General features: G+C 43.0%; 1 protein-coding gene across 5 annotated transcripts in view; it reads right to left on the bottom strand.

Moving 5' to 3' along the window:
* XYLT1 (xylosyltransferase 1) overlaps positions 1-27,433 on the bottom strand; it is a 192,751-nt gene that overhangs the window by 127,656 nt on the left and 37,662 nt on the right. For 2 of the 5 annotated variants that reach the window (XM_061474259.1, XM_061474258.1), the window contains exon 2: positions 12,241-12,279. The exons of 1 other annotated variant lie outside the window; for it this stretch is intronic. In XM_061474259.1, coding sequence (XP_061330243.1) covers positions 12,241-12,279 — 39 coding nt within the window. Of the gene's footprint in view, positions 1-5,376; positions 5,790-7,201; positions 7,494-12,240; positions 12,280-27,433 lie in introns of those variants that run through there. 2 more of the 5 variants (XM_061474262.1, XM_061474263.1) reach the window with 2 other exon arrangements.

Raw genomic sequence — 27,433 nt, 5'->3', positions numbered from 1 at the left:
GAAATAACAGAAATAAGGACACCAGGAAAGCGTTCTATTCCAGCCAGCACATTTACCTAGGGAAAACAAAATAACTGCCACAGAGGGAAGACAGGCATTACGCAAAAAAAAAAAAAAAATCTCAGTCTGAAAAACATTCAGATAATGGAAAACATCAAACAAAGTTTAAACCTAATTAAGAACATGAAACCTAGGAGAGAAAGCAAATGTTGTCAGAACCACAACAGTTATGTCAGGAGGTGACAAGGGAGAGCAGTAAGGTCTGAAGAGGGACATGGACACTTGAGAAAACAATAAACATTCTTTTAGGAACAGCACATCCCTGCCAGACAGCAAACCTCCCTCTCGGCCAAGTGGCAAGCTCTGTTGACCCTCTACAGATTGGATTTCTCAGGATGACGTTCCACAGCTTGCTAACACTGTATTTTCATGACCTGCTAAGATCTTGGGGGGGGGGGGGGGGATGTTAATGATCCCAACACAGTATGAAAATTGCCAGCCAAGACACTCTGCCAATGGAGAACATCTCCCAGATGACACCAATATTTTATCCTTGCATTTCTGGTTGCACCCAGCAACACAGCTGGGAATGAGGGAGCAAACAGGCTCAGTGACTGTTTCAGGAGTGTCTTCAAGAAAATCATGCTTTTGAATATGCACAAACTAATTCTGGAGTTGAAAAGATGAACCCAAGATATAGGACTGTCTACCATGGAAAGTCATTCAAACTGAAACAGGGCAAGAATTCACCTTGAACTAACAGTTCCTTCCTCTGCTGGCAAGCCTAGTGTACACCAGGCACTATGCCAAAGCCTCCTAATTCACTCTGGAGTAAACGCAATTTGAAATAACACTCTCATATTTTAATGTCATGGCCTTCAGAGTCAATTTTCAGGTAATGGTCAAAAGTGGCATAGACCTGTGGATCTGCCACGATCCACACTTTTACACTCCATGTCAAAGTAAAATAAAACAGGTCTTTACTAACTTCTTTCACAGCACAGTAAAAGGAACAGCTTCCAAACCAGTATGTGTATCATGGTGTTTGATATAGAACGAAAAACTGTTGCTTGTAAGCTGGAAACAGAATTTACCAAAACCAGCAATGTTAGTACAAAAGAGTGGGAAATTTATATTTAAAGATTTTTTTATATAGTACATATCCAGACAAAAATGCATAAATGTCTTTAACATGAATGAGGCCTGCACTCCCTCAGATCCACAGGCACCGCACAGGCTAACCCACAGAAGTTACTCCAAATTTTGCTGTCACTTGAGGTAACCTACAGGTGATGGACTCGACCTGGACCTCCACCTCCTGGTATCACAAGAAGCAGCGATACACCAGAAACCTCTGCTTTCCATGGAGACAGGGCCAGCTGCTTAGTTAAATACATAGGTGGCTCAAACACATATGAAAGAGTTCCTCATGGTCACTACTGTGGAGTATAATCCTGAACAAGAGTTTCACCTGAGTTTCAGTTTCTTCAAAGCTTTTGGACTTTCCAAGCCCTCCAGTTTGCCTCAGGTGAAGGAAGCTGTGCCAGGATCCACAGCCTCTAGCAGTAAACCTGCAGGAGCCGGGACCAGCAAACACCCACTCACCGAAACCTGCAGATCTCCCCAGCCAGTGCAGCTCCTCCTATGCAGTACAACCTGCAAGCTATCAGGTACCTCTTTAAACACACCCCACCAAGCTGAACTAAACCATCCCCTTATGAATGGCCAAGTTATACGATGCTTAATCTTCCACACAAATGTTCAAACCCCTGACAGTAACAGCACTTGCACACCACCAACACCCCATGGCCCAGGCTCCTGCACAAGGTGATACAGGATGACTGGAGCAGACCTGGGTGTGCTTTAATTTAGGCTACACATCAGAATTTAAAAATAAAGATAAAAAAACATCAACAACTTTATGTGTCAGTTTTGAAAGGCTGGGTTAAAAAGCTATTCAAACGATGAACGAGAGAAGCAGCAATCAAACATGCATGTCTCCTGCCTACTAAGAGACCAGAGGCTGTTGAAGGCCACAGCCAAATTAGCATCTGGGTAATTTGCAAATTATGAATTGTGATTTTATAGGCACTATATATATATGTATTATAGAGCACTACTTTTCTAATATCATCAGCTGGATGCCTACAACGAAAAGGCAACAACCTCCATTTACTCCACTTCTGCCACACTTCCGCGCTTTCACAGGAAAAGGCAGCAGGCCTTATGAGCCTGATCTAGCACTTACTGATAAAGCTTCATTGAGCCTGATCTGGCACTTACTGATAAAGCTTCATTGATTTGTTATTTAAATTGCCTTCTGCTCTTTTTTTGCCCTTTTTCTTTTTTTAACTATTATAAAGACTGACTTTTTGACCTTTGTAAGACACTTTGACAGTTCAAAAAAGTTCAAAGCTGAGCTGCCAGAAGCAGCAATCAAACATGCATGTTTCCTGCCTACTAAGAGACCAGACACTGTTGAAGGCCACAACCAAATTAACATCTGGGTAATTTCCAAATAATGAATTGTCATTTTATTAGCACTATATATATATTATATAGCACTACTTTTCTAATATCATGATTTTATTATCGGCATTTATTTAAAATGTTTTATTTGCTGTATTGAAACTCAAACATTAGAAGACATATTACAAGCAATTACAAACATTAGGGAACATTCAGAACATAGGATAAAGTTCAATTAAATGCCAAAAGACACAGGAACAAAGGCATAATCATAAAAATTCTGAAGCCATGGAATGATATGTATAATAAATTATATTGCACATAAACAGCAATAAAAAAATCTATTTAGGGCTATAATTGTTTTAAAGCTGACTCTTCAAGAGCCAGGAACTTACCAACCTGCTGTAGCACAACCCCTCTTGGAAGTTCCTCTTCAACTTTAGCTTTGTTGTAACGCATACAAATTATTAACCCATTACGAATGCCAGCTCCTGGCACTTCCTACCTAACAGAAGCCAGCACCACAGGCTCCCCAGACACCATTTTCATCTTGGATTTGAATCTGGAAATGGCAGATTTTTTTCTCCAGTTAAGCAGCAGGTATAAAATGTGACTTGCAGCCCTGAGGTAACATTTGGACTTGATGATCTTAAAGGTTTTTTCCAACCTAGCTGATTCTATGTGTTGATGAAAATAGAGAAGCAGTTCTGCAACAAAGAGCAGGTATATGTCTTCCCATGATGGACAGCATAGCCTGCACTCTCCAAAGTCCGACCACCTCGCTTGGGCAGTGCAGGGTAGCATGACTGGGGCACCCTGGGATGCCAGTACAGAGGGGTTACACCCTGCCTCAGGAGAGGGTCCCTCTGGGGCAACTGCTCCCCATGGGGGAAATCCCACACCTTTCACAGAGAGAAGCAATCCTTGGCAGGATGTTGTCTTTGGGTTTGTTTTGCTCTGAGGATGGACATCAGCAACGCTTCGGGGTGACAGGCTGCGAAGGCTGAACAGCCGGAGAGGGCACATCACAGCTCTGCCTGAGGGCTGTGGTGGTGTGAGCTTCAGAAATCTCACATCCTCGGGATTTTCACTGCATGACAGGTCTTGCTAATCCTGTTCTGAGGCTGTCAGCTATCCACACGCACACAATACACAGAGCTTAGGCAATAATACAGGGTCTGGCTTTAGCCTTGAAAGGCAAGCCTCGAATTCAGATGCTCTGCCCAGCACTGGATGCAGCTTCCAAATGCTTAGAATCGTCATATAACCGTATTGAATGCATAGCTTGCCATGGCTGGATGCAGTCAAAACAGAACAGATAAAGGAGTGCAAGGCTGTCTGTGTGAGTGGACACAATGGTTCATGGCCAGGGCCACCCCTGTCACCATGACTGGGATGCCACAAAAAAGTGCTGAAGTGGAGGGAGAGCAGCTCGTGTGCATGGGGCAATGCTGTTTCCACAGCCAAAACACCCTGTTAGGCCTGGGTCAGCACAAGATTTTCAGACACAGAAATTACATTGAACACAAAGTTCCCACCAGTATTAATAAAGTGTTCAGACCAGCAAGTCACAATTTTGGTTTCTTTTTCCTGAAGAGCAAATATAGGGAATATTTCAAATAATTGAAGATAATTAGCTTACTTCCTCATTGCCCATGGAAAAGTGTTTTCAATCAAATTCCATCACTTCACAGATGTCCAGCTCTGGGGCAACAACCAACTGACTGTCACCCACTAGCCCACTGCCTCAGCATCCTCACCAACTGCAGCACTGAACACTATTTAGGTCAGGACAACGAAACATTTGTGTCTTTTTCTTTTAATTCTTGCTTTGGCTTCTGCACTGCAACCAATCCAGTTGCAGTCATTTTCCCTATCAGAAACGCACAGGAGCATGTAATACAGATGTTACCTCCATTGGATTTACCAGCTACTAATATGCTTTTATTGCCAGCCTACAGCCCAGTTAATTCCTCTTGTAGCGATACCAGTAAACTCTGACAATGAGGCAAACCTACAGGGACTGCAAAGCTACGTCAACAAGACTGTAAAACAAGGCAGTCAGAGGAGGAAGGTTAATGTGCAAAAGAACAAGTGATCTGTGCGGCAGCAAAAGAACCTTCCGCAGAATTCATCCTACTTCTGTAAATCGAGAACAACTGTTTCAGAAGTAGGTTCTCCTTGTGCTGTGCTCTCCAGTACTTGAAGGACTGGCTAATTACAAACCCAGAAAAGCTCAGTGTGTTAAATGAAAGTGGATGTAGCCACTTCGAAGTCGCCCTGGCTACAGAATTATTGTAACTAGATCTGGAAAATGCTCTACACAAAACACAGCTGTGTATGTCTATATTTATCCAGTTATTGTCTGGTTTTAAGCAATTATTTGTGTATTTTTATTTTCTGTGCTACACTTCACTGCTTAAAAAATGGAATTATCACTTTGAAGCACTTTGCTGCATAAGAGCTATTTATGCCACTGAGGTCTAATCCCAGCGCAACCAGAGGAACTGAAAATTACAGGGGGTGGGGAAAAAAAACAACAAAGCAGCACTACAAAAGCTTTAGCCTTTTCAGTTGCATTTACCTGTTATAGAAAATGAAATGAAATAGAAACAGACCCAACATTTCAGTATCATTTCAAACCAATCCCAAAGCAAAATGCACCCCAGCTGTCACTCAAGAAATGCTGCACAGAAAATGCCACACAAGGGGTACCACCAGACACTGGTCACCTGCCTATAGCTTTGTGTTCTGTCTACTGCACAAACTTCCAGAACCACGCACGGATCACACTGGCAACCCAGCCTGCATTTTACTCACTGCTCATATTAATACAAGTCACCTCCTCAGCCAGGATAAAACACCACTGCTTCACCTCAGTCAGGGCAGACACAGTGAATTACTCACTAGATGATGCACTCCGCTGTATGTAAAAGGGCTCCAGAGATAAACGCATTTTAAACTACTGGAAAGGAAATTTGGTTATAGGTAAGAAATATGTGATACACAGTGGGACTCCAAGGGGAAGTCTCCCTGAAGTCAGCTGCACTTAAGTGGGTGCTTGTAGTTTAAGCATGCTCTCAAATGCTAGCCTAGGAGACATTGAACAGGGAGCTACCAAACATTTGACTAGAAAATGATACGTGAATTCCTATCCTGCTGTTCCAACAGCAAGAAATGCAGAGGAGGAAGGAAACAGCTATAAAACTCTTAACAGCCCCTCACTGCAGTATTGCAACTGCCACAAATACGTATTGTGTTTGTGGTCTGTGAGATATGAAGTACTTCTTTATTTCTAGATATATTTATTGGAACAACTCCTGATGTATTTCACTTAAAGAATAGCAACAGATACCCAGGGATTCCATTAGTCTCAGAATATTTCTCCTTGTTGGAATAATTCTCTATTTGCTATCAGAACAGTTCTGCAATAGAGCTTTATTTAAGCAATCAGCCGGACCTCATGCTATCAAGTACTAATTCGTTTATCCTTTAGCCCAGTTACCATTATTCTGGAATAATCAATAATTTCCCTGCTCTGTGATGTTCCTGGAAGTACAGAGCACGACAGCATACAATAGCTTTACCGTACAGCAGGACAGGGTCATAATGAACCATTTGGTTCTGATGGCAATTGATTACAATTAACATAATTTATGTATCTTTCCTTCTACCAAGTTGCCCCATAAAGTAAAAATTGGCAAGCACAGAACTAAATTTTACAGTCCTCTTTCCATCAGAGGCTTCACAAAAGATTAGCTATTGCTGGTAAGCATTTTGAATGCTGTGCAAATTAAAAGGACACTGGCAAATCAGCTCCTGCTGGGAAGTATTACAATCTTCTTAAGATCTTAGCTGGGGACCATAAGGCTCCCAAGAGAGCAGGTGTACTCAGCCAATCCATTTGAAAGATGGGTTCTCCTAAAATAGACCTAAATTCTCTTTCTTGTGCAATTTAACAATAGAGACAATTCTAGCCCCTGTGTTTCTGGGTTTATCTTTGCCCCAAATCAGTGTTTCTAATTATTAGCCAATAGTGGCTCAGCAATTTGGTTGCATTGGATGTTTCTATGAGGACTGCATTTCAGAGGTAAGCCCACGAATTCTACTTCCATTTTCAAGTTCAAAACACACGGGTTTCCTCTTCACTTTGACAGCAGAATGCAAAATCCTCAGTTAAAGTGAGCACAGTCACCACAAGAAATTGTGGCATTTTCCCCAGTGGCCATATATCCCATAGGCATTTCAGCTCTTTACTCACTTCAGCACCTTATGAAATGGCATGCCCCCTCCTTAGCCCACAAACTAATGAGTTAGAAGAAAAAAACATTTATCTGCATTTTGAAAAGCAAGTACCCTGGAACTCGACTTCATCTTCACAGCATGATTTTATGTTTATGGTGTTACCAATCACAATCATCTCTCAAAAACTGCAAGACATTTTTTTCTACAGGCTCCAAGATACCTGAATTTATGTTTTTTTTTTCATGAATATTCACTAAAACTGGAAAAATCCCCAAGTTCCTAACTTATAACAAGACTCAGAAACTAATCCCAAACATACCCCACACCAGAGACACAAAAGATTCAGAGTATTGTTTTTAGTCATATTATTTTCAAAAAGTTTCCCAATTATTAATGATTCTGTTCCACATGATACTCTAACAAATAATGCAGGGAGTGTTCTTGTTTTTAGTAGTGGATAAAACACCTTTAAGTTTTCAGTTCTTACCTACTCTTACTGAGAGATGGTGACTACATGGCATGCAGGTGAAATCAAGCTGTGCAGTCCCCAGTGAAGCAGAGCTGATCAAGTCCATGCACAAAGGGCAAAACACTCACTTATCTGCAAAGGCAATGATCTCGTTTTTCAGATGCATAATTAGGCAACCTGTCCTGTTGCCGCTGCTGCCATACTTGTGCTCTGGATCCAAGCAGGGATGGTTCCCAGGCAAGAACCAGGTAAAAGGTGCATGAGTTTTCCAGCAGCAGTATGCCTCCAGACAGCCTCTCTCCTGCCTGCAGGCTTCAAGGGCAGATCACACACCTGAGTCTCTCTTGGCACCACAGCTGAGGCTTATAGTTTGAAATTTCTGGGTTGAACAGAAGTAACTAAAGGTCAAACAACTGAGCACACAATTACTTAAGAGAGTCTATAGGCAATGAAGTTACTTGACTTGCACCTGTGACAAAGGCATCTTGCCAGGCACTTGCAAGAAACGCACCAAGAGTATGTTTTTGCTGTTCAAAGTGGCCACTTCATCGTGGAGTGCAACACCCACAAAAGAATGGCACACCATGACCCTCAGTTCTGAGCCTTTTCTTGAATTAAGCCAGACATTCATCTCAGAGAAAGGAGTCACAGGATAATAAATACCTTTTAATATGGCAATTTTTGTTCCTTAAATGATGCTCTCCAGGGTAGGATATTTTGGTTCTAAAAAGAGCTAGCTCCTAAAAGAAATTAATTGGTAGAGAGGACAACAACAAGCAGTCTTCTCCCCTGGTCTCTTTAAAGGCACTACTGTTAGAATTCAAATTTTGTCTGGGAGCAAACCGCATCCGAGCTGCTCTCAGAGACAAGAGGCTGACACGGGTAAGAAGCATGCAGCCAAAATGCTGCAGGAAGGGTACCCCCTAATTACAGAAGGGCATGAAGAAGCTGTATGGGTTTGCTGTATTATGACAAGCACATTGCTGCCTGTACTCAAGTATCAATATTTACTTCAACTTGAGAGAGCACTTGTGTTCCATAGGAAGATGCCTTCAAAGCATCTTTCACGCTGGCTCTTTGCAATGTAATCCTCCCTGGACTGGTCTCGCCCCTTGGCTAAGGTAACTTTTTAGCTGGAATCCTCCTCGCATGGTGTATACGCATGCGGGTTTGCAGTTTGGCTTCTGAGTGCCTCTGTTATTTCAGCAATCTCCAAGTTTCACACCTCATTAGCACCTGGGAGCTGCACCCAGCACTTAAGGGGAGGCTGAAAGCCACCAGCTACACTCGCAACAACCTATCACAGTGAAAGCACCTTCTGGAAACTGCACAGCAAAAATCAAATACATATTTCAGCTTGTAATAACACAAGAAAAACTGGCAGTCTATATTCTGAAAAGCAAAATTGGGGTTTTATTATTATTATTGCCATAAGCTTAGAAAAAATGCTACTGGCCTCCAAGTGTTAGAAAACCAACCGCTTACCACACAGACACAAGGGTACACATCTGCGTGCCACAGGCTTATCGCAGCCCCCCTCAGACAGTGGCTCTGGGGGCGAGCCCTGAGCACATTCATACTGGCAGAAGGGAAACACATGGCAGGGTTCACCTCTCGCAGGTAAGGGCACAGTAATAACTGCAACTGCTGCACAGATTTACTCAGCCCCAGTTCATGCTCCACAGGGCCCCATTGCTTCTGCCAGCTGCAATACTCCGTGGTCTCGTACCAGTAAGCCTCAGAGGCTCCCTAGTATCTGACCACACAACTTCTAACAGCTACAGCTTTGGAAGGAAATCGATAACGATCTCTTTAACCCAAAGGTGATAACGAACTCTATTGCTCTGAGGGAATGAATAACTGGGGCAAAATTTATCTCTGGACTAACTGCTGCTGAAGCCGTTCCATCTGACTCCTGGTGTTTCTGTGAAATGAAGGATAGGGAGTGCATAATGCAAACAGCCACAATCTGATGGATGGAGGTAACTTCTGAAATCATGATAAAAACAGTCACAGCTGTTTCAGATATAATATACAACTATCTCAGCAGCTGAAAACAGCTTTCATTCTCTGTTTTCCTCCTTCTCTCCAAATTACACTCAGCTCTCCTCTGTGTGGTAATTTCACATACCTGGAAACCTCTAAAAGAATCCTGACAGCATGACCTTATCAAGCACCTTGAGGACGCTCAAGGGTATCTGGTTTTGGCATTAGCACACAGTGAGATCTAGAGATAGGAAATGGGAGGCTTGTTTTCAAAATATTTTTTTCAATAAAGACCAAGTATCTTGGTTTCACCATAGATGAGTATCATTTTGCAACACAGTGCAAATATATTTGCCACATCCTACTCCCTCGAACACAGCTGATTAAATAGTTGTTAATCTGCTGCACCAGATTTATACATGACATGATTCACGCTTGTCACACACCATTTAACATGAGAAGAGCTAAAGAACAGTTGTTTGTGAGCTATATAATCCCACTCACAGAAAAAGAACAGGGAGAACAGGAACTATCTGACTGCATCATCTTTTGACACACTGTACCAGCACAGCTAGGTATAAACAAATCAGACCATTCCCCAATATACTGCTGTTTGACTAACACAAGTAGCGCAATTTGACAGGTCCAGTTTGAACAAAGTAGTTTAATATGCCTCTAAAAGAGAAGAACAATGTGAGGGAGCTGTGCAAAAATTATTCTGTTTGCAGAAACTGTCTTTTCCTTGGAAAAGTATCAGCCTAAAACACTTGTGTGGCACTCAAGTAAATGCTTTCCCTCTGTTCACTTCAACAAACTCCAAAATACATTTTCATAGGGGAATTCAGAGAGAACTGCTGAAGCTGAGCTGGCTGGAAGAGTACCCATTCTCTCTTTAGAGGATAACTTGCAGCCATACCTGGAAAATTTTCAAGAGTTGTACAGCTGATTGGAAGACTGAGGAAAGGAGGGGAAGCAGCATGAAAAATTCATGAGAAGGCCTCCAGAATATAGTCCCCTTTCAATACACAGCATGGGTCTGAAATGCCAACATTCAAAACACCAACCAAACCAGAGTCGAGACAGGAAACCAGAGGGCAGTGGAGAGAAACTCTCAAATGAACTTATTCATCCCAGGATTGTGCAGGAAACCACCAAAGCAGAGAAGCTGTTCACCAGTCTACTCAACACATCTCAAATGCAGTACTATGCCTCAGTCCCATCTGTCCCCGAAGAAAAAGGAAGAGAAAAAAATCATGTGGGGAAACTTCTGCAGACATGGCGATTCTTTACTAACTATATTAACATCCTCTTCAAGTCAGCAAAATGTTAAAGCTGCTATTATTTGTTATACAGTGCTGTTTCACAGCAAAGAAAACAGAGACACTTGGTGCTAAGACTGTGGCCCAAGCTCAAACTGCTAACTTCTTTGTCTGGATATAAACTAACAACTTCTTAATCTGAATACTTTTGACCATTTCACCTAAAGAGAAATATAGAAATACAGTCCTACAAATCAAAGTCGTGTCCTGACCTTCAGCTGTGATACCCAGATTTACTTCCACTTCTCAGAGTAAATCCATTCCCTTCCTGGTCTCAGCTCCTACATTTGAGCAGCCCCCAGCAACCTAAAACACGTTGGGATATAAGAAGTTGGTTTTGACACTCATCTATTTCAAGGTCAAAAGTAAGCAGCTTTCTATGGAAACTGGATTCAGAAGTGAATGTGGCTTTCAGTAACACTGAAAGAAATATCAACACATATAAGCATACACTTAATTTCTACCTTAATTATACATTAGACCATGTGTTTATGCCCTCCCTGACCCCAAAAATATTAAGGCCCCTTGAAAGCACAGCAACTTTGAGTCACCTGGCACTCACTGACAGTGTTTGCAAGGAGGGAACAGGCCGGAAGAGCAACGACATGCAGGTCAGGAAAGGTGCAGCTGGTAGGACAGGACAAGGAAGTGGTGTGCTGAGGCTGAAGGCATCACCTCAGCCAGCAACGTGCTGCAGCTGTACCAGCTGGAGATGGTGACTGCCCTTTCACTTCCTCCTCCTCCAAGTGTGACATTCTTTTGCCCACACTCACACGTGCATTCTCCCCCAGCACCTTCACTGACACAAACTGATGCTCTTATGCTATTTTAAGTAACAAAACAAGTCTTCATTACTACTGTGTGTTTCTAGTTCTACATCATGCATGGGTATTTTATTAGGTGCTCTGTATTTTTATATCACTTTATAATGCTTCTGTGTATAACAATCTTCGTGTGATCTTTCCTTGCCAGTTTAAACTTGCAAAGGCTTGGCTCCAAAGTGAAGTACATAAAAAAGATGTAGTAGGCTTGTTGAAACAAATAACAGAACAGTCAAAAGTTTTCCCCAGAGAAAGACCAGTAGAAGACAAAGGTAGAAATATTTATGCAGTCACTAAGGGACTTTGGAAGTGTGTGTTCTGAATAAACACTCATCTTCAGTATGCAAGTACCATTGCCTTGGCTGTCTCCCAAAGATCAGTGAGAATGGAAATCAATGATGCTGCCTTGTTAGAAGACACAAATCAAAGCATCAGTGACTTTGTAAAATCCCTTCTGTCACTTTGACCTTCTGGTGCCAGGCTTCTCCACAGATTCATTGCCATTCATAGTAATGTCTAAAGAGGGAATAGCAGCATAACAGTGTTTTAGAGTAACACACTAGCAGCGGGGATCATAAGAAAAGCTAGGAAGCTCAGTATACCAAAAGAAATGATAATCCCATGAATGGCTACTTGCAATGCCTTGAGGACTGCATCCTCTCTTCTAAAAAATACAAGTCAATTTTGCTGTTGTCCAACTGTACACCAGGTCCCCTCCTCACCATCTGCACATACTATTTCCTGTGAAAAGTGTGGCTCTCTTCTTGGCCAGTCAGTCATGTTGGGAGCTAGCACTACTGCAATTACAGTGGCACCTTCTCTAGGGCCACCAACATGGTCAAATATCACAGATGTGGTGGGTAACACCAGACCTGCCCTCCCTTTTGAATCATCTCTTGTAAAAAGGAAGTGGGAGAGGGGTGGTACTAACCTGAGTATCCAAGCTTGTGTAAGGACTAGGAGGTTCAATCTACAAAAAGAGCAGACAGAAACAGCCATTACTCTGGAATAGTGGAAAAGGCAGTGACTTGGACCATTGTTGGTCCAAAGAAGCAATGTTAGAACAAACACACCTGCCTGAACAGGGATGGCAGAGTTTTTAAACTTTCTCACTTTAAGAGATCCCCCTTTTCTGGACATCCTATCATCACACAGAAATTACAATGTCTCTACAGTATTTAGATGAGCAAAGGAAGCTACAGTAACTGGAGTATATCAGAGATTAACTACAGAACAACTAAAGCTCACAAGCAGGCCTTTGCATCTTTCATTTAATCCTCTCTGACATTTCTTTCTTAGATTACAACTGACTGGTGCTCTGGTAATTTCAAGGCATTAGAACTGTCTCAGAAAGTTGATGCAGAAAGGGCTGACCATATCCTTGGCAAAATATTTCCTCCCAAAAGCTGTATCGTGGTTGTTTTGTTTTCCATTAAAATTTCATCCTGACATCTCTTCTCCATCTCTGCACGTTTTATGTCCAAGTGCACTGTGCGTTTTCTGCAGGCTGGCATCTTCCTTGGAGGCAAAATCCGAACTCTTAACTTGGCTTGGCCAGAAAATTCAGATCTCATTAAAGAGCTTCTAAGCACAAAGGCATAAAAATTGTCTATTTAGCCAGCTGATAAACAGACTACAAAGAGATAACATCCCTACCTACAGGAGACTCCTTCATTAATGTTCTGGGATTAGCGCTCAAGCAAGATCTTCAAAGGAAGATCTTTCAAAGCATAAGGGACATTTAAAACCTCAGTCTTGCTGGTCGAGGTATTACTCTGCAAGGTCTTGCTTTCTACAGCATCCTGTGTAATTGGAAAGCCTAGCAGAGTGGAACCAGGTCAATGTTTTCTCTTTAATCCATCACACCTGTCGAAATTACACAGCTTTAGTTTAGTAGGGTAAATTTTTGTCTGTCAGATTATGGGGCTCCTGAGACTAATTTAGAGTTTCGCTATCCCCAGATGCACACATTGTGAGCCTCACGTTAGCTAAATCACAGAAGAGGAAAAAAAATTTAAAAGTCTGGCTTTCCTCCAAAAAACTATAAACTCCTTTTAATTTTAATTATGCCTATAAAGCACCTTTTGGTTTAATATTCACTGCAAATACACTCATGAAGAAACAAGCTATCAGTCCAGGGGAAAAAAGCTAAGGAAAAAATTTGCCTTGAAACCCTCAATACATCTTTCATTCACTCAGTAGATCATGGGCCAGGCAGCACATTGTGCCCAGGTGAAAAAGTCCCCGATTACCTCTGTCACAGTGCCATCTTACACATCATTTTCACCAACATATTCTAACATCAGTGTACCATTATTATACACATGTAGTGGATATTAGGGCCAAATAATATCAAGACTGGAAGGAGACTGAGAAACATCCGTGAAATTCTCAATGTCATCAGCTAAGCTGGGGAGAAGGGAAATCATCTGGTGAGAGAAGAAGCGAGAGGAATCTTGTCCTTGGATGGCTTCACATTTCTAAAGACAAATGGCGTCAGCACTCCCACCTCTTGTCTTACAGACTGTGTGGGGACAAACTCATCCACTCTGCAGCTGGACTCTAAGCAATGCTAGTTTGGTCACAACATTGTCCTACATTGTCCCACTCAAATTTGTAACAGAGCAGGTGTGTGTGGCAGACAGAATACAACACATATTTAAACAGAAAAAGCAAAACACTACTGTTACAAAGAATGGCCCAGCTGCACAGACTCCCCTTTGGGAGATCATCTGGATTTTCTCAGTCGCTGCCAATTTGATTGCAGACAAAAGCTTTTTCAGCATGTACTGTTCACTTCCAAATGACATTATTTCTATAAGAGGAAGTAGCTACTGTATATATAAAACATCCTGGAAAGATCAGGGGATTCCTGTAATAGATAAGGCTTCAGACTATTTAAAAGCCAGACAAACTAAGTCTAATGTTTGCTGAACACAACAGATTACTTAAAACAATTATTAATCTCAAAAGCTTTCTTGACTAAATAAAATTGCAAACATAAAATGGGTTTTGCATGGCATTATTTCCCCATGTGGAACATGGTGCATCATCGTGGGCCTGTAACCATGATGCTACAGTTTTTTCCGTTAATTTTCCTCCTTGTTTTGGCTATTGTTATTTGTGTTGACTTGTACTGTAGCCACTGTGCAGGGAACTGGTGCTGTAGCATTACAGGGGGATCTGTTTCTCCCATCATGAGGAACACACATAATCCATACACGACATGCCATTTGCTTCCAAATTATCAAAGGAAAAATGAAGCTTGGCTTTTATGGGCAAAAGTAGGAACAGAACAGGTAAATTTCTTCTTCCCCATCTCACACTTTTTTGCACCAGCACAACTGCTAGAGATGGTGCAGGTTTGGGTTTTTCCCCTTTCTCACAACAGTAGTTCCCACAGTGTAACATCACTTCCTCAGCATCCACTGACTGAAACAAAGATGAAGAGACTTTGCTGGGCTGTTTCTGGATGCCACCTCTGCCTCACCCAGAGGCTACTTTCTTCACTCGGTTCGCAGCTACCTGCTCTGCTTTCCTGTTTCACCCATGCAGCTACAGGTACTGCACTAATCACACCTCTTGGAGCTGACCTGAAGGTCCCCAAAACATAGCTGTGGAGAATGCATCCCAATTCTCTTTAAGCAGGGCAATAAGAAAACTGAGGAAGGTGAAGAAGGAGGGAGAAAATAAACACAGTTAAATTCAACAACTTAAAAGGAAGGCTTTCACTCTTACTGCCGGAAAAGGAATGTTCTTAAAATTATCTACCCATCACTAGTGCCAATTCAATATGTTGCATTTGAATCCCATTGCTCTTCTCCAGCTCCTCTGTGTGGCCTGAAACACGGTTATGTATGGTAATGTCTACAGGAACAGACTGTGTGAGGGATGAGGCTACACGCTTATTTTTTTAAGGTTACAACCTCTTTACTTTGTCCAACCTGACGGCTCTCATTGATTATTAGCTGCTAATGAAAAGTCTGAGTCAGAGAGCAAAGTTATCACTTGTCCATGTCTACCCACAGCAATGCTTAGGAACAAACAGCAGAACAACTGGCGCCATTCTGAGCAAAGTTTTGCTTGGCTTGTGTATGTTCCACTTACACTCTACCAGGTTTCAGCAGCCTGCCATAGTACCACAGGAGTTGTTACAACTAAACCCCAGGGATGTTGGCCATCACCCCATCTGAAATTTCAGACTGCCATTTTTCAAGTGCTATGAATCATTAATCTCCAGTGCTTGTGATCAAATGAAATCTGTAGTGGAATTGGAGTGTAAACAGTCCGACACTGATGTATAAACGGCATGCCACATTTATCACACTTAAAGACCGATCAGGGTAAGACTCTGTTTACTATCGAAAGGTGACACTGAGTACAGCGACTCTGGCCTGGGTCTGGTTACCCTGTTTTTCATGAAGGGCTATGTCTCGCTCACATACAGGAAAGAGACAGCTAATTTCACAGACGCTACAACCTTCCCAAAACAAAACTAAAGGATGGGAAGATTCAGAGGAACTGAGGTACAGACAAACCAACTGTTCCAAAGTCACACAGGAAATGTGAGAGAAATCCTTAAGTCACTGTCTAGGACCTTGACCACAAGACACGTCTCCCTCCCATGCCACAAAAAATGTTTTTCTAGCACTGTTTCAAGAGCCATCAGGTTGCAATACAGTAACTCAATCTATGGCTCAAATTAATCACACATATTTTTGGTGGCAGTCCAAGACTGACTGCAGGAAAGCCCAGTGCTTACACTCAGAATGCTGTTGGCTGCACTGGACCCATTCTGCAGTCATGTCTTCTGCTTGCTGCCCCTTCCCTCACTTCTGGACTGTGCATTTTTGGTTCCTGTGCAGCTTTGTTCAGCTTTGACAAGTGTGGCAGGCACCTGAAAAGCTTTTTCACTCAGGTCCTAGTCACTTCTCTCCATCCCTGGAGGCAGCACTGACTTGCATGTGGCTTCACATAGCACACTGGTTTCTCAGCAGCAGTGCCAGTTGCAGGTGCCCTCACCCCAGAACTCACACAGCAGCAGCTTTTGGATCCACATTTTGTGCAGCCAGGCCCTGTCCTGCACAGGAGAACCAAACCAGCCAGAAAGGTTGTTTGCTTATTTTATTTATTTGTTCTGCGTCATTTTACAGCTGAATGAGTTCCTTCACCCAGCTCATGACATGAGGCAAGGGCTGCTGTGCTGGTACTGCAGAGGGGTGCCCAGAAAAGTCAGGAGGACAGAAGGAAAGAACCAGCAGTTAGGTACAGGAAAAGGAGGCAAGCAGTAGTAACAAATGCCAGCATCACCACCAAATACTTCCTCACATGAAACCACAGTTTCAGACAAAGACAGAAAACATTCACCTAGAAGTGACATTTCACACGTCCTCTCCAACAGCTCAGTCGCTGCAAGGCAGGACCACATAACAGCAGCTCCCTGTGTGGGCAGTGCTGTTTTTACAAATTGTAGTTGAGGGCTACAGTTATCCCAGAGCACTGTGGCTTCGTCTCTTCTTCTGACTCATTTTATGACCATGGGGTTTGTTAGCCTGCCAGCCTGTGGTTTTTATCTTATGCCCGAACTTGGCACAAAACTTTGTATACTCACAGAAACAAAAAAAAAACTCAAAGCAAGCAGTATTGGAAGGGACTTCCTGGGCTGCCCACATTTCTGCCCATCTCTCCTCTACCGAGGGGGAACACAGGTCAGGTAAGCTCCTACACACCACAGGGACAGCGGTGGAGTTTCCCTGCAGACGGAGGGGGCGCAGCACGTCCTGCAATGAAACCCAGCATCTTACAGGAAGTGTTCAGTAACCTTAATTGTAACCCTTAGATACAAGTCACATTAACAGCCACCTCTGCACCACCAGCTGGCTCACGCATGCTGACTTCTTTGGGGAAGAGACTTCCCAGCAGCACCAGCACCACTGGCCTGGACGAGAGCTGCCAGGCAGGATACACGCACCCAACTAAAGCCACCCAACTCACACCCTCCTATTGGAGGGAAGAGGGGTCATGGCAGCAACATCTCCAGAGTACTCAGGCACTCTCTAAGGGGCAGGGCTTGAACAGGATGCCATTTAGATATCAAATATGCCAATTCCATAAAAATCCCAGCTTGTCATCCCAGGCCACATAAATCAGTTTTATTATTTCTGCTGGACATTTCAGCAGTCATCAAGAGGCTCTAGTACACAGGTGTAAAAGTGATTATTTAACTTCTTTTTTCCAACTCCAAAAGGCAGCTATGAGAAAGGAAAAAGATGATAGGGAATGTTTCCTACTACAAATTAAGAACAACTATCCAATGAAAAAACTGGTCTTGAAATGTCAATACTGGAAATTAGCAAATTTTCACCATTTCCCACATATACACACTAACATTGTTCGAATTAATAGTGGCTCTCAGGAAGAAATTCCTGTGTTATCAATATAGCAATCTCACCACCATTTACTATGGCTGCAACTGTCTGGAAACAAACGTTTAGTGAAGACAGGATTCCAGCCAGTGTAGCAGGCCCTAGGCAAGCGGTGGCAGAAGCCAAGCCTGAAGCATGTACAACCTCCCGTTACACAAACTAGTGGTGCAGAAAAGGGGCAGCCAACCTGTCTGCTCTGCAAGCCACACACACACAGATTTTCGTATCACAAAGAGCCAGACACTTCTCACCTCCTTTTAAGGGACAGAGGGAGCAGAGGGGAGATGGAGCATGCAAGCAATGACAACAGCTTCTGAGGAGCAGAATCACTTAAGGACATAGTTAGCATGAAACAACCCCCTGGGAGAACCAGCAGGACAGGGCTGAGCCTTAGTTGCTGGCTGCCTTCCTCCAGCAGCAGGGACTCGTGTCACCCAGTAACCCAGGGACAGCACAGCCCTGCAGCTGGTCATGCACCAAAAGGAGCATCCTGGGCTGCATGAAAAGGAGTGTGACCAGCAGGTCAAAGGAGGTGATCCTGCCCCTTTACTCTGCTCTCATGAGACCTCACTTGGAGTATTGTGTGCAGTTCTGGCGTCCTCAACATAAAAAGGACATGGAACTGTTGGAACAAGTCCAGAGGAGGGCCACAAGGATGATGAGGGGACTGGAGCACCTCCTGTATGAAGATAGGCTGAGAAAGTTGGGGCTGTTCAGCCTGGAGAAAAGAAGGCTGCGTGGAGACCTCATCTGAAGGGGGCCTTACAAGGATGCTGGGAAGGGACTCTTCATTAGGGACTGTAATGATAGGACAAGGGGTAACAGGCTAAAACTTAAACAGGGGAAGTTTAGACTGGATATAAGGAGGAAGCTCTTTACTGTAAGGGTGGTGAGGCACTGGAATGGGTTGCCCAGGGAAGCTGTGAATGCTCCATCCCTGGCAGTGCTCAAGGACAGGTTGGACAGAGCCTTGGGTGACATGGTTTATAAAGTGGAAGGTGTCCCTGCCCATGGCAGGAGGGTTGGAACTAGAGGATCTTAAGGTCCTTTCCAACCCTAACTATTCTATGATTCTGTAATTCTATGCAGTGTCAGGGCAAGGTGACAGCTGCTTTTCAACTGCCTGACAGCCACCACTCACTACGTCTGGTACAGACCTGAGCTCAGGTCTCAGCCCTGCTCTCCGTCCCATGCATGGCACTGGTGAGACGCTGAAGCCCCAGGAGAGGGGTGAACTTCTGCAGCAATGCCAGCATGAGAAAGATACAGACACCTTCCAGAGGCTCCTCTTTTCAATAGTGCCAGTGAGAAGGTGTGACCATAATGGAAGTGGAGCAACCCCAGTCAAATGTGCAGCTCCTGCAAGCTTTTGGGATGACAGAATGTACAGAGGCTGCTCCAAACCACTGAGGTGCAATCAGTGCACTCACTGCTAATAGCCCCCCTGATACACAGTTTAACGAACCTGTTCTTCAGTAGCAACAGGAGCCCACGTGGCCTCTGCCAGGCCTTAATTTTGACAAATGAAGTGTTTGTGTGGCCAAATCAGAGAACGGATCCCGACTAAAAACAAACCATTGGGGGGAAATATATTTAAGCAAGGTAATTTCCTCATCTCATTTGCTGAGAAACTGCAAAGAGTGGGAGGGCAGCTTAAGCCAGGGTATCCGCTAAAATTCAAGACAAACAATTTCATGATGGGCTCTATAACAGTATCATCTTGGTCAATATCCTTATGCACACAATACAGTCACTTAGTCTGGATTCTTGCTCATAAAATCATAGAATCATTTAGGTTGGAAAAAACTTAAGATCATCAAATCCAACCATTAACCCAATACTGCCAAGTTCACCACTAAACCATGTCCCTAAGTGCCACATCTACACATCTTTTAAATCCCTCCAGGGATGGTGACCCCACCATCCTGGGCAGCCTGCTCCAATGCCTGACAACCCTTTTGATGAAGAAACTTTCCTAGTACCTAATCTAAACCTCCCCTGGTGCAGCTTGAGGCCATTTCCTCTTGTCCTATCACTTGTTACCTGGGAGAAGAGGCCAATCCCCACCTTGCTACAAGCCTCCTCTCAGGTAGCTGTAGAAAGCAACAAGGTCTGCCCGGAGCCTCCTTTTCTCCAGGCTAAACAAGCCCAGTTCCCTCAGCATCTCCTGTTAAGACTTCTGCTCCAGACTCTTCACCAGCTTCGCTGCTTTCCTTTGGTCATGCTCCAGCACCTCAATGTCCTTCCTGGAGTGAGGGGCCCAAAGCTGAACACAATATTCAAGTATTCATAGTTTTCCTGCTATTCGGCATGCTTGAGCTATTCTCAATATCCTCAGTTGTAGCATACCTAGGAGAGAGTCCCAGGTATAAAAACATTAAGAAGAAACAAGAATGAGAATATGAGTACATTGAAACCACCTGTAATCTTTTAGAAAAACAGGATATTAATCAAGTAAGGCTGGGGCACAGGTGGGAAGAAACCAACCAGAGAAAAACACCTACTAAAAGGGTGCAGCACATGCAGCAAAACCATAGAGAAGATGAGCTCTGCAGAGATACCGTTTGCAATATAAAAATTCAAGACTAAATAGCAAAATCTGAGATTGAGACCCCAAATGCTTACAGCCTTCCTCCATTTCCAAGTGCACTGTGGGTTCCATCTGGATTACAGAGGAGTTAACATAAACCAAGTTACAGACAACAGATATTGCACACAGATGAATAACTTCATCAACACATACCTGAGTGTGGCAAAGGCTTACCACCCTCTGCCACATGAGGACAGCTCTTCCATGTGAAAGAAAGGGCATTAGAAAGCATCTGGATATTAAGACTGTGATAACAGTATTAGAAACGTGAAGAGGGCTGAGTTGCCAGGTCATTTCTACTCAGCCACAGAGCAGCTGTAGGAAAGGGCAGTACTTTCATGTTTTCTGACCTTGTAAATTGGTGTGGCTCCTTCAAAGCCAAAAAGCTGAGGATCTGCCCAGGACTTGAGCAGGGCATACATGTCTTCTGCCAAATGAACAGTCACACACCTGCTTATCCAGCAGTTGAAGGTCAGTTCGATTATATCTAAGACCTGCTGGCTCCCTGCTTTTCCAGAGAAAACTGTTTTCTCATCTGCTGGAGCTTTACAGAAAACTACAGTCAATTACAGAACCTGAACTGCAGCAAGACCTACTGTTCCTTAGCCTGCAGTAATAGTCAGTGCCCAGAAATTGCCCAGAACTCGCAAATGCCTCCATAAAAACCATTACCCAAAAATAAATCCATACCATCTTACCAAATACTTAAGCCACAGACTGAACCTACTATTAAATCCTGAAATTCCAGTAACAAATGAAGCTAATACTATCCCTATCTTTGATGTCTTTCACCACCTGAAAAAGTATCTGCTGCTACCAGCTCAGCCAGATCCCTGAACTCAGCCAGGGCCAGACAGCAGTAGGAAGCTTTGCCAGATGTCTGCAAAATATGTCTGGCCACAGAGATGCTGCTGTCCAAGTACAGCATTGACATTTTGAACATGTTAGCTACCAGGCCAGACATGCTGTCTCACAGGTAGAGCTGAAAGACAGTTCATGTTTTAAGTTAGTAACTCCAGGCAGGCTTATCTTTCAGCCTTGACACTTGGATACAGTATAGCTGCTCCAACACCTTTCTGAATCTGTGCTTAAGAATGATATATCTGAATGACTGAGAGCAATGGTCAGCTGTGCTGCTTTACTTAATTTATTTAAAGCTGGCAAGAGCAGTGGCTCTGCTGCGTTGTTCCGCTGTCCTCACAAACTGCACAGTTTGTTTCAGCATGACGTGCAAATGTGCAAAAAGGCAAGAATCTAACAGATCAATATAACCTGCTTGTTTAGAAATGGCAAAGTGTACCAGGTAACACTGAAAAAGATGTTTCTCCCCCATGCCCCAGCTCATCTCTGAAAGCCCCGCAGATCCTCGCTGCTGTTTCATGTAGCAGATGCTGCCATGGAAGCGTCCAAGAGGGCACCCCAGGAGGTACAGACTGGGTATGATTTTGAGTATAATTATCTTCAGACACACGGATGTGGGTTATTTGTAGTTCTACTGATGGAATGGCAAAACAAAACAACTACAACAAAAAAAGAGAAAACTGCTACATGTCCTTACGTGATATTTTCACAATTTTAATAGAGCTAGAGGAGTCTACATTTATAGAGAAACCAAGTGTTATAAAAAGCTACATAAAAAACACACATGGAGGGAGACACTAATTCAGTTTAGAATATAAGCACAGCATTTAAAGTAAAAGAGGGCAGTCCTGGCTGACAACTGCTTCCAGTCGTCATCTCTTAGGAGAACAACCCCAAACTGCTATTTGAGTATTATTTGGAAGAGGACATGGTGCAGAAAACCAGCAGGAAGGCTGTGAATGAATTCAAAGAGCAGGCTCATTTAAAGTTTCCAGACATGGTAGTTACCAAAAGAAAATGAAAGCCTGCACTAAAGAACATGTTCAAAACTTAAATGAACAGCCAAAGACAGACTTAAGGCATGACGCTTCAAAGCCAAGTCGGACACTGCTCTGGTGCGAACAGAAGTCAGCCAGCTGGCAGAAGAGCTGCACGTTTCACTTGTAGCTATCACAGGTAATTGAGCTGGAAATCTGTATCAAAACACTTGGAAGAGAAAGAGATACAGTAGTAGGTCAGCTTAAGTGGTGTCTGTATAACCCCAGTAACAACAACAAAAGAAAGCAAGCTCATTTTCACCAGATTTTGCGCTGCACAGAGAAAAAGACACCTATGCATACCTGGTCTCAAAACAAAGCAAAGCATGGCTGCTTGATGACAGCTATGCTGTGGAGTTGTTTAATGCCATGAGCACTAGTTTCAGCTCTTCACCATCTTGCACCCTTCTGCCATCACCCAAGGAGAGGGGCACAGCCTGGTACAGAGTCCTAGGTCACGTCCTGAGCATTTCCATCCTGCTATTCTCATGCACAGGATCTTTCAAAAGAATGAACAGAGGACAGCAAGTGGCTGGGAACACAGCCCTAGGTCTTTTAGGGGGGAAAGGGAAAAGGGAAGTCAGCTTTGTTAAGAAAATCCAGCTCAAAATCCTCAGGGTGATAGAATGAGAAGCAGCCTGTGTAGCTTTATACAGCATAAAGCCTGCCAGACAAATTTAATTGCCTTATTTGTTCTTTGATAAAGTTACAGAGAGTGGATTAAAGGAACACAGCAGAGGTCATATTTTGGGAATTTTAGGACAGCATCTGTGTCTCACGAAATCCTAATTGAAAAATTAATTCAAAAAGACTTGGGAAGGACCAAGCACAGCACTGGAATTGAGAACTGGCTGCAGGACTGTAAACAAATGATAATGATAAATGGCATTGTATTGAGCTAAGGAGAGGTCATATTGAGCAAATTCATTAGTGACCTGCAACAAGGATTAAAGAGCACACTAACAAAATCTGAAGATTTCGTTAAAGCCGGATTGTGCCTGATGGACACAAGCTTGCCCTAAGGGGAAGGGTACACGTCCAGCGTCAGAATGCTCCCCCCAGATCCCTGGGAGGCAGATGAGACACACTCCACTCACAGCCAACTGCCATCCCCTCCCTCACCCCTCTGTCACAGACCCATGCACTGTGTAACACCTCCTCCCCACCACTGGCCACCATGAAAATAAACATAACCCTCTCTGTTTCCTCAGAGTCAAGTGAGATGAATCACAGAAACTCAGTCCTTGGCAGACATCAGCTATGCAGAAGTCCACTGACCTGGATTTTATTTCTGGCACAGCCAAAAAACAAACAATCCCACCAGTACACACAACACAATGCCCTAAAGCCCACCAAGATTTGTTTTCCCCATTTCCCTGGTACAGTTTGAAAAATTATGGTTTTATGGAATAACATCCCTGATAAATCAATTTAGGACCAGACACTTCTTCTGCATAAGGTTACTACATTCCAATCTTTAAGAAAGGGAAAAAAAACCTCAAACAAAACAACAAAGAAACACCTGCAAAAAAAAAAACAAACAACAAAAAACAAAACAACAAACCCAACACAAACAGGAAAAAAACCCCACACAAGAAACTCCCCAAAACTGGGTCTTCCTGGGAAATTTCTGAACACAGGATTTGGTAACACTCATCTTTAAAGGATAACAGAGGTAAATAATTTTGAGTACTGATGCCGATTTTCAGCTTTGGAGTAGAGAGGGTTTAGCACCAGGCTTTGGGTTTAATCAACGTGCTACAGGAAAAGATAAAGAACATGCAGGTAGAACAGTTTTGGCTCCCGTCTGCAGTTTTCGTGCCAGAACTAAAACATATTTTTCCCAAATAACAGAACCTGTCCATCATTTTTATTATCAGCCTGGATGCAGATCCAAGTTTCATCACTTGGTAAGTTGGAAAAACTCTCATTAGCATCTGTGTGTGCAGGGAGCCCATAAGAACACCTCATTAACTCATTAAAGAGGATTCTCACAGAGATTAGCTTAGTCAATCCTTCATTTACCTACCAATCCATTCATGTGATGCCATTAAGCCCCTCATAAACAGACAAGTACTTAGTAGGACACTGTTGGAGTTTGGGCTTGTATCCCATTACCAGTATACACCACACTGGTATCACTATATACCGCTACTGTATTTATGCTGCATCAGTGTCAAAATTACTGCAGCCCAAAATGATAATCTATTCTCAACATACATGAAACATTCCCATGTGATCAAGTGATCAGCTGAAGCCAACACTGTTGTGCTAAAACAGGACACATAATTTATTACTGCCCAATTCTAAAGATTTGAAACAATTCTTGAACACATCTTGCTTGCAAGGAATGGGCACAGATAAAAGAAAAGGTTGCAGTATTTCCCAGTGCAAAAGGACTTCAATGCTGCTCACTGGCTGTACAGGAAAGCTGTCAGCAAGTAACCTCTCATCACCCTTCCTTAATTCCCAGGTTTTCCTTCTTTTCTTATCTCCCCATTCCCCTCCTTTCTTCCGTGCATCACTGCTGTCAGATCATCTGCAGTCTATTTTCTATAAGCTGCTTCTTCACAAACAGCACAGCTGCCTCTGCCAGCAGAGCCTTCCTCTCTCCTCTGGAACAGGTTTCCAGAACTGCTTGGCTCACTGTAGCTGTGACAGAGGGAGAAAGGCAAAGTCTGCCACTCCAGCATGTCAAGACAGGTAATCTGTGTTGGTAAACAGCAACTGTCATCTCGACAGGAGACGGCTCTATAGCAGCTCCATTTTGCATTGGCCTTCAGATGCCACAGTGATGACTGCTCATGTAAGAACATAACAGTCTCGCAGTTCCTGCCAAAGCATCTCTATTCACTGCACTGCGGTCAGTACTGCTTTGACACATGTAGGTGTCAGGAGATTCAGCCCATTTAAATTCCCAACTTTAATACAGATGCAGAATTTTATTTTCAAGCTGAATAAATCAAAAGAATATGAATTCAGTCCCACCTGCTTAATTAAATGAGATTTTTTAGACCCTGATTAGATTTCACGTCCATAGTGTACTTTTATGCACGGCCACAGGCAGGATTCAGACCTTCAAAAACAACTTAATGCTCTGGTTAAAAAGGCTCCAAAACTCTTTATTGCAATTCACTTTCTACCATTGCACTAAGCCTGCAAACTGTTCAGTTCAGACGAGCTACTAACTGCACAGAGAACATGCCCATCCGATCCACTCTGGAAAACATAAAATAACCACTGTTATTGCAGGATAAACATGGCAGCTTGCTGGATGTGCTGGAGAGACCCCGCTGCCCTCAGCTGAGCTGCTCAGTCCTGGGCAGTCTCCTGGAAATGAAGCTGTGCAGTAAGTGGCTTTCCATATTTCAGGAAGTCAGACAAAAGATGCTATTAATGGCACTTGGGTCTGGAGGGGGGAAATCCTTGAATGTAAAGTTTCAAGCGACTGCACATTGATGAAGTGGAGTAAATAGCAAGGAAGAGTTGCCCACATTAAAGGATTTTGTGAAAGGGAACTCCACAGCTTGATAATATCACAAGCACCCTAGGAATCTGGAGAATGAGATGGGAGAAACTGTGGGGAGACTGAAGTTAAAAACTGCACACTGCATGGTTCATTTTCCTGTAATTCCTTTTATTCATTGCTATAATCAACTTGACATGCAAAGCTGTTCCAAATTAACTGACAGCTTTTTAGCTGACATCTAGTTCTCAAGGTATTTTTTTTTAAACTTAAATAGCTAATTATTCATCGCCTTAAATCAGGATATATAACAATGTCAGGAAATCATCTGTTCAAGTTATATCAAAAAGCCTTCTGGGATTTGTTCATCTCTTTTGTATGCTGCAGAAAACACTCACTTGTAAACAATTAAATCATCATTTGAGATCTGTCTACAGTTTAAGCATCTCTGAATGGAGCCTGAAAAGCCATATGAACAAGTATGCTATTGTTGCGTCCAGGACCTGACACTGAAAGGTTTTCCTGCATTTTATCTTGTGTGGGGGAGGCTGAAGGCTGAATTTATGGGCTAATACGGGCTCCCTGTAAATCACATAATAACAATACTAATCTAAATAAATGTAGTAACTGCTTAAGTAGATCACAGCTACAATATTCTCAGGTTATGCTAAGAGTAGAAGACATGTCATGAGGGCTATCAGCATATTCTGACACAGAGGCAGTTACCTCCATGTAACATGGAGTCATGCCTGATACAAACCCAGGCATCTAATTTAGCCATAAGGGCTCAGTCTTTGGTCTGAAACTACAGTAATCAAACCTCACAGTACCCTGCTTTCAGATGCAGGGCTCTTGCATGGCATATATGTTACAAGAGACAGCTGGACATCAACGCAGCAGAAGCATTTAAAACTGCCTTTAGATTTCTATTTCAAAATGAACTTATTTCCCTTTGGTCTCCTACTGATGACTGCATTTTCAAGGGTTGTACCTTTGTGGACTAAACAAACTATGTAAGCAGAGCATCCTACAGGAAAAGAAACTCCTTTGTAAGTCTGCCTGTGGCTGAGCTCTCTAGCAGTAAGTTACCAAGCCTGGACAGCACTCATTTGCACAGATGGACCTGTGCAGCATGCAGGCTAACAGCTTCCATCATCACCTCTCAAAGTGAACAGCAGTATTCCACCCACAGCATTTCTCAATTTTGAACATTTGCTTGTACAAATGTGTATCTTTACAAATACATTGCTCACCCAAGGGTTTCTGTTGTAGAATTTGACTCTCTATTCTACTTCTCTGAATGAAAAATGTGTACAGTACCGAGATTAAAGGCCAACTTCCTGTTACCACTTCACCACTAATTGTATGATTTCATGGGTTTAGTAGCTTCATGAACATTTTTTCTAATTCATCTTAATCACTGCAGCCATATCCTTTTTCTGATGTAACTGCTGAACCAGGAAAGAAAAACCAAACCAAACCAAATTCCACCTTCTTTGTTAAAGAATGAAAGGCAAGTAGGTCCTTATGAAACTACAACTTCCTTTCAATTTGTGGAAGAAAACACATGGCACTCATAACAGCATCCAGACAGAGAGGATGCAGACATCACATCATTGTTTCAGAGGGGAACTCCTTCATAGCCAAGAAATCCGCTGAGATGGTATCATTGAGCAGTAAGGCACAGAGCCCTCACTCCCCTGGCACTCAGTATGCATTTTGGCCACAAAAACAGGCCCTGCACA

This window comes from Pezoporus flaviventris, unplaced genomic scaffold, assembly GCF_033815535.1.
Source record: "Pezoporus flaviventris isolate CSIRO_AGI_PZ_B2104156 unplaced genomic scaffold, CSIRO_AGI_Pfla_v1 ptg000078l, whole genome shotgun sequence".
NCBI lineage: Eukaryota > Metazoa > Chordata > Aves > Psittaciformes > Psittacidae > Pezoporus > Pezoporus flaviventris.
This window is presented reverse-complemented; position numbering and strand designations above follow the sequence as displayed.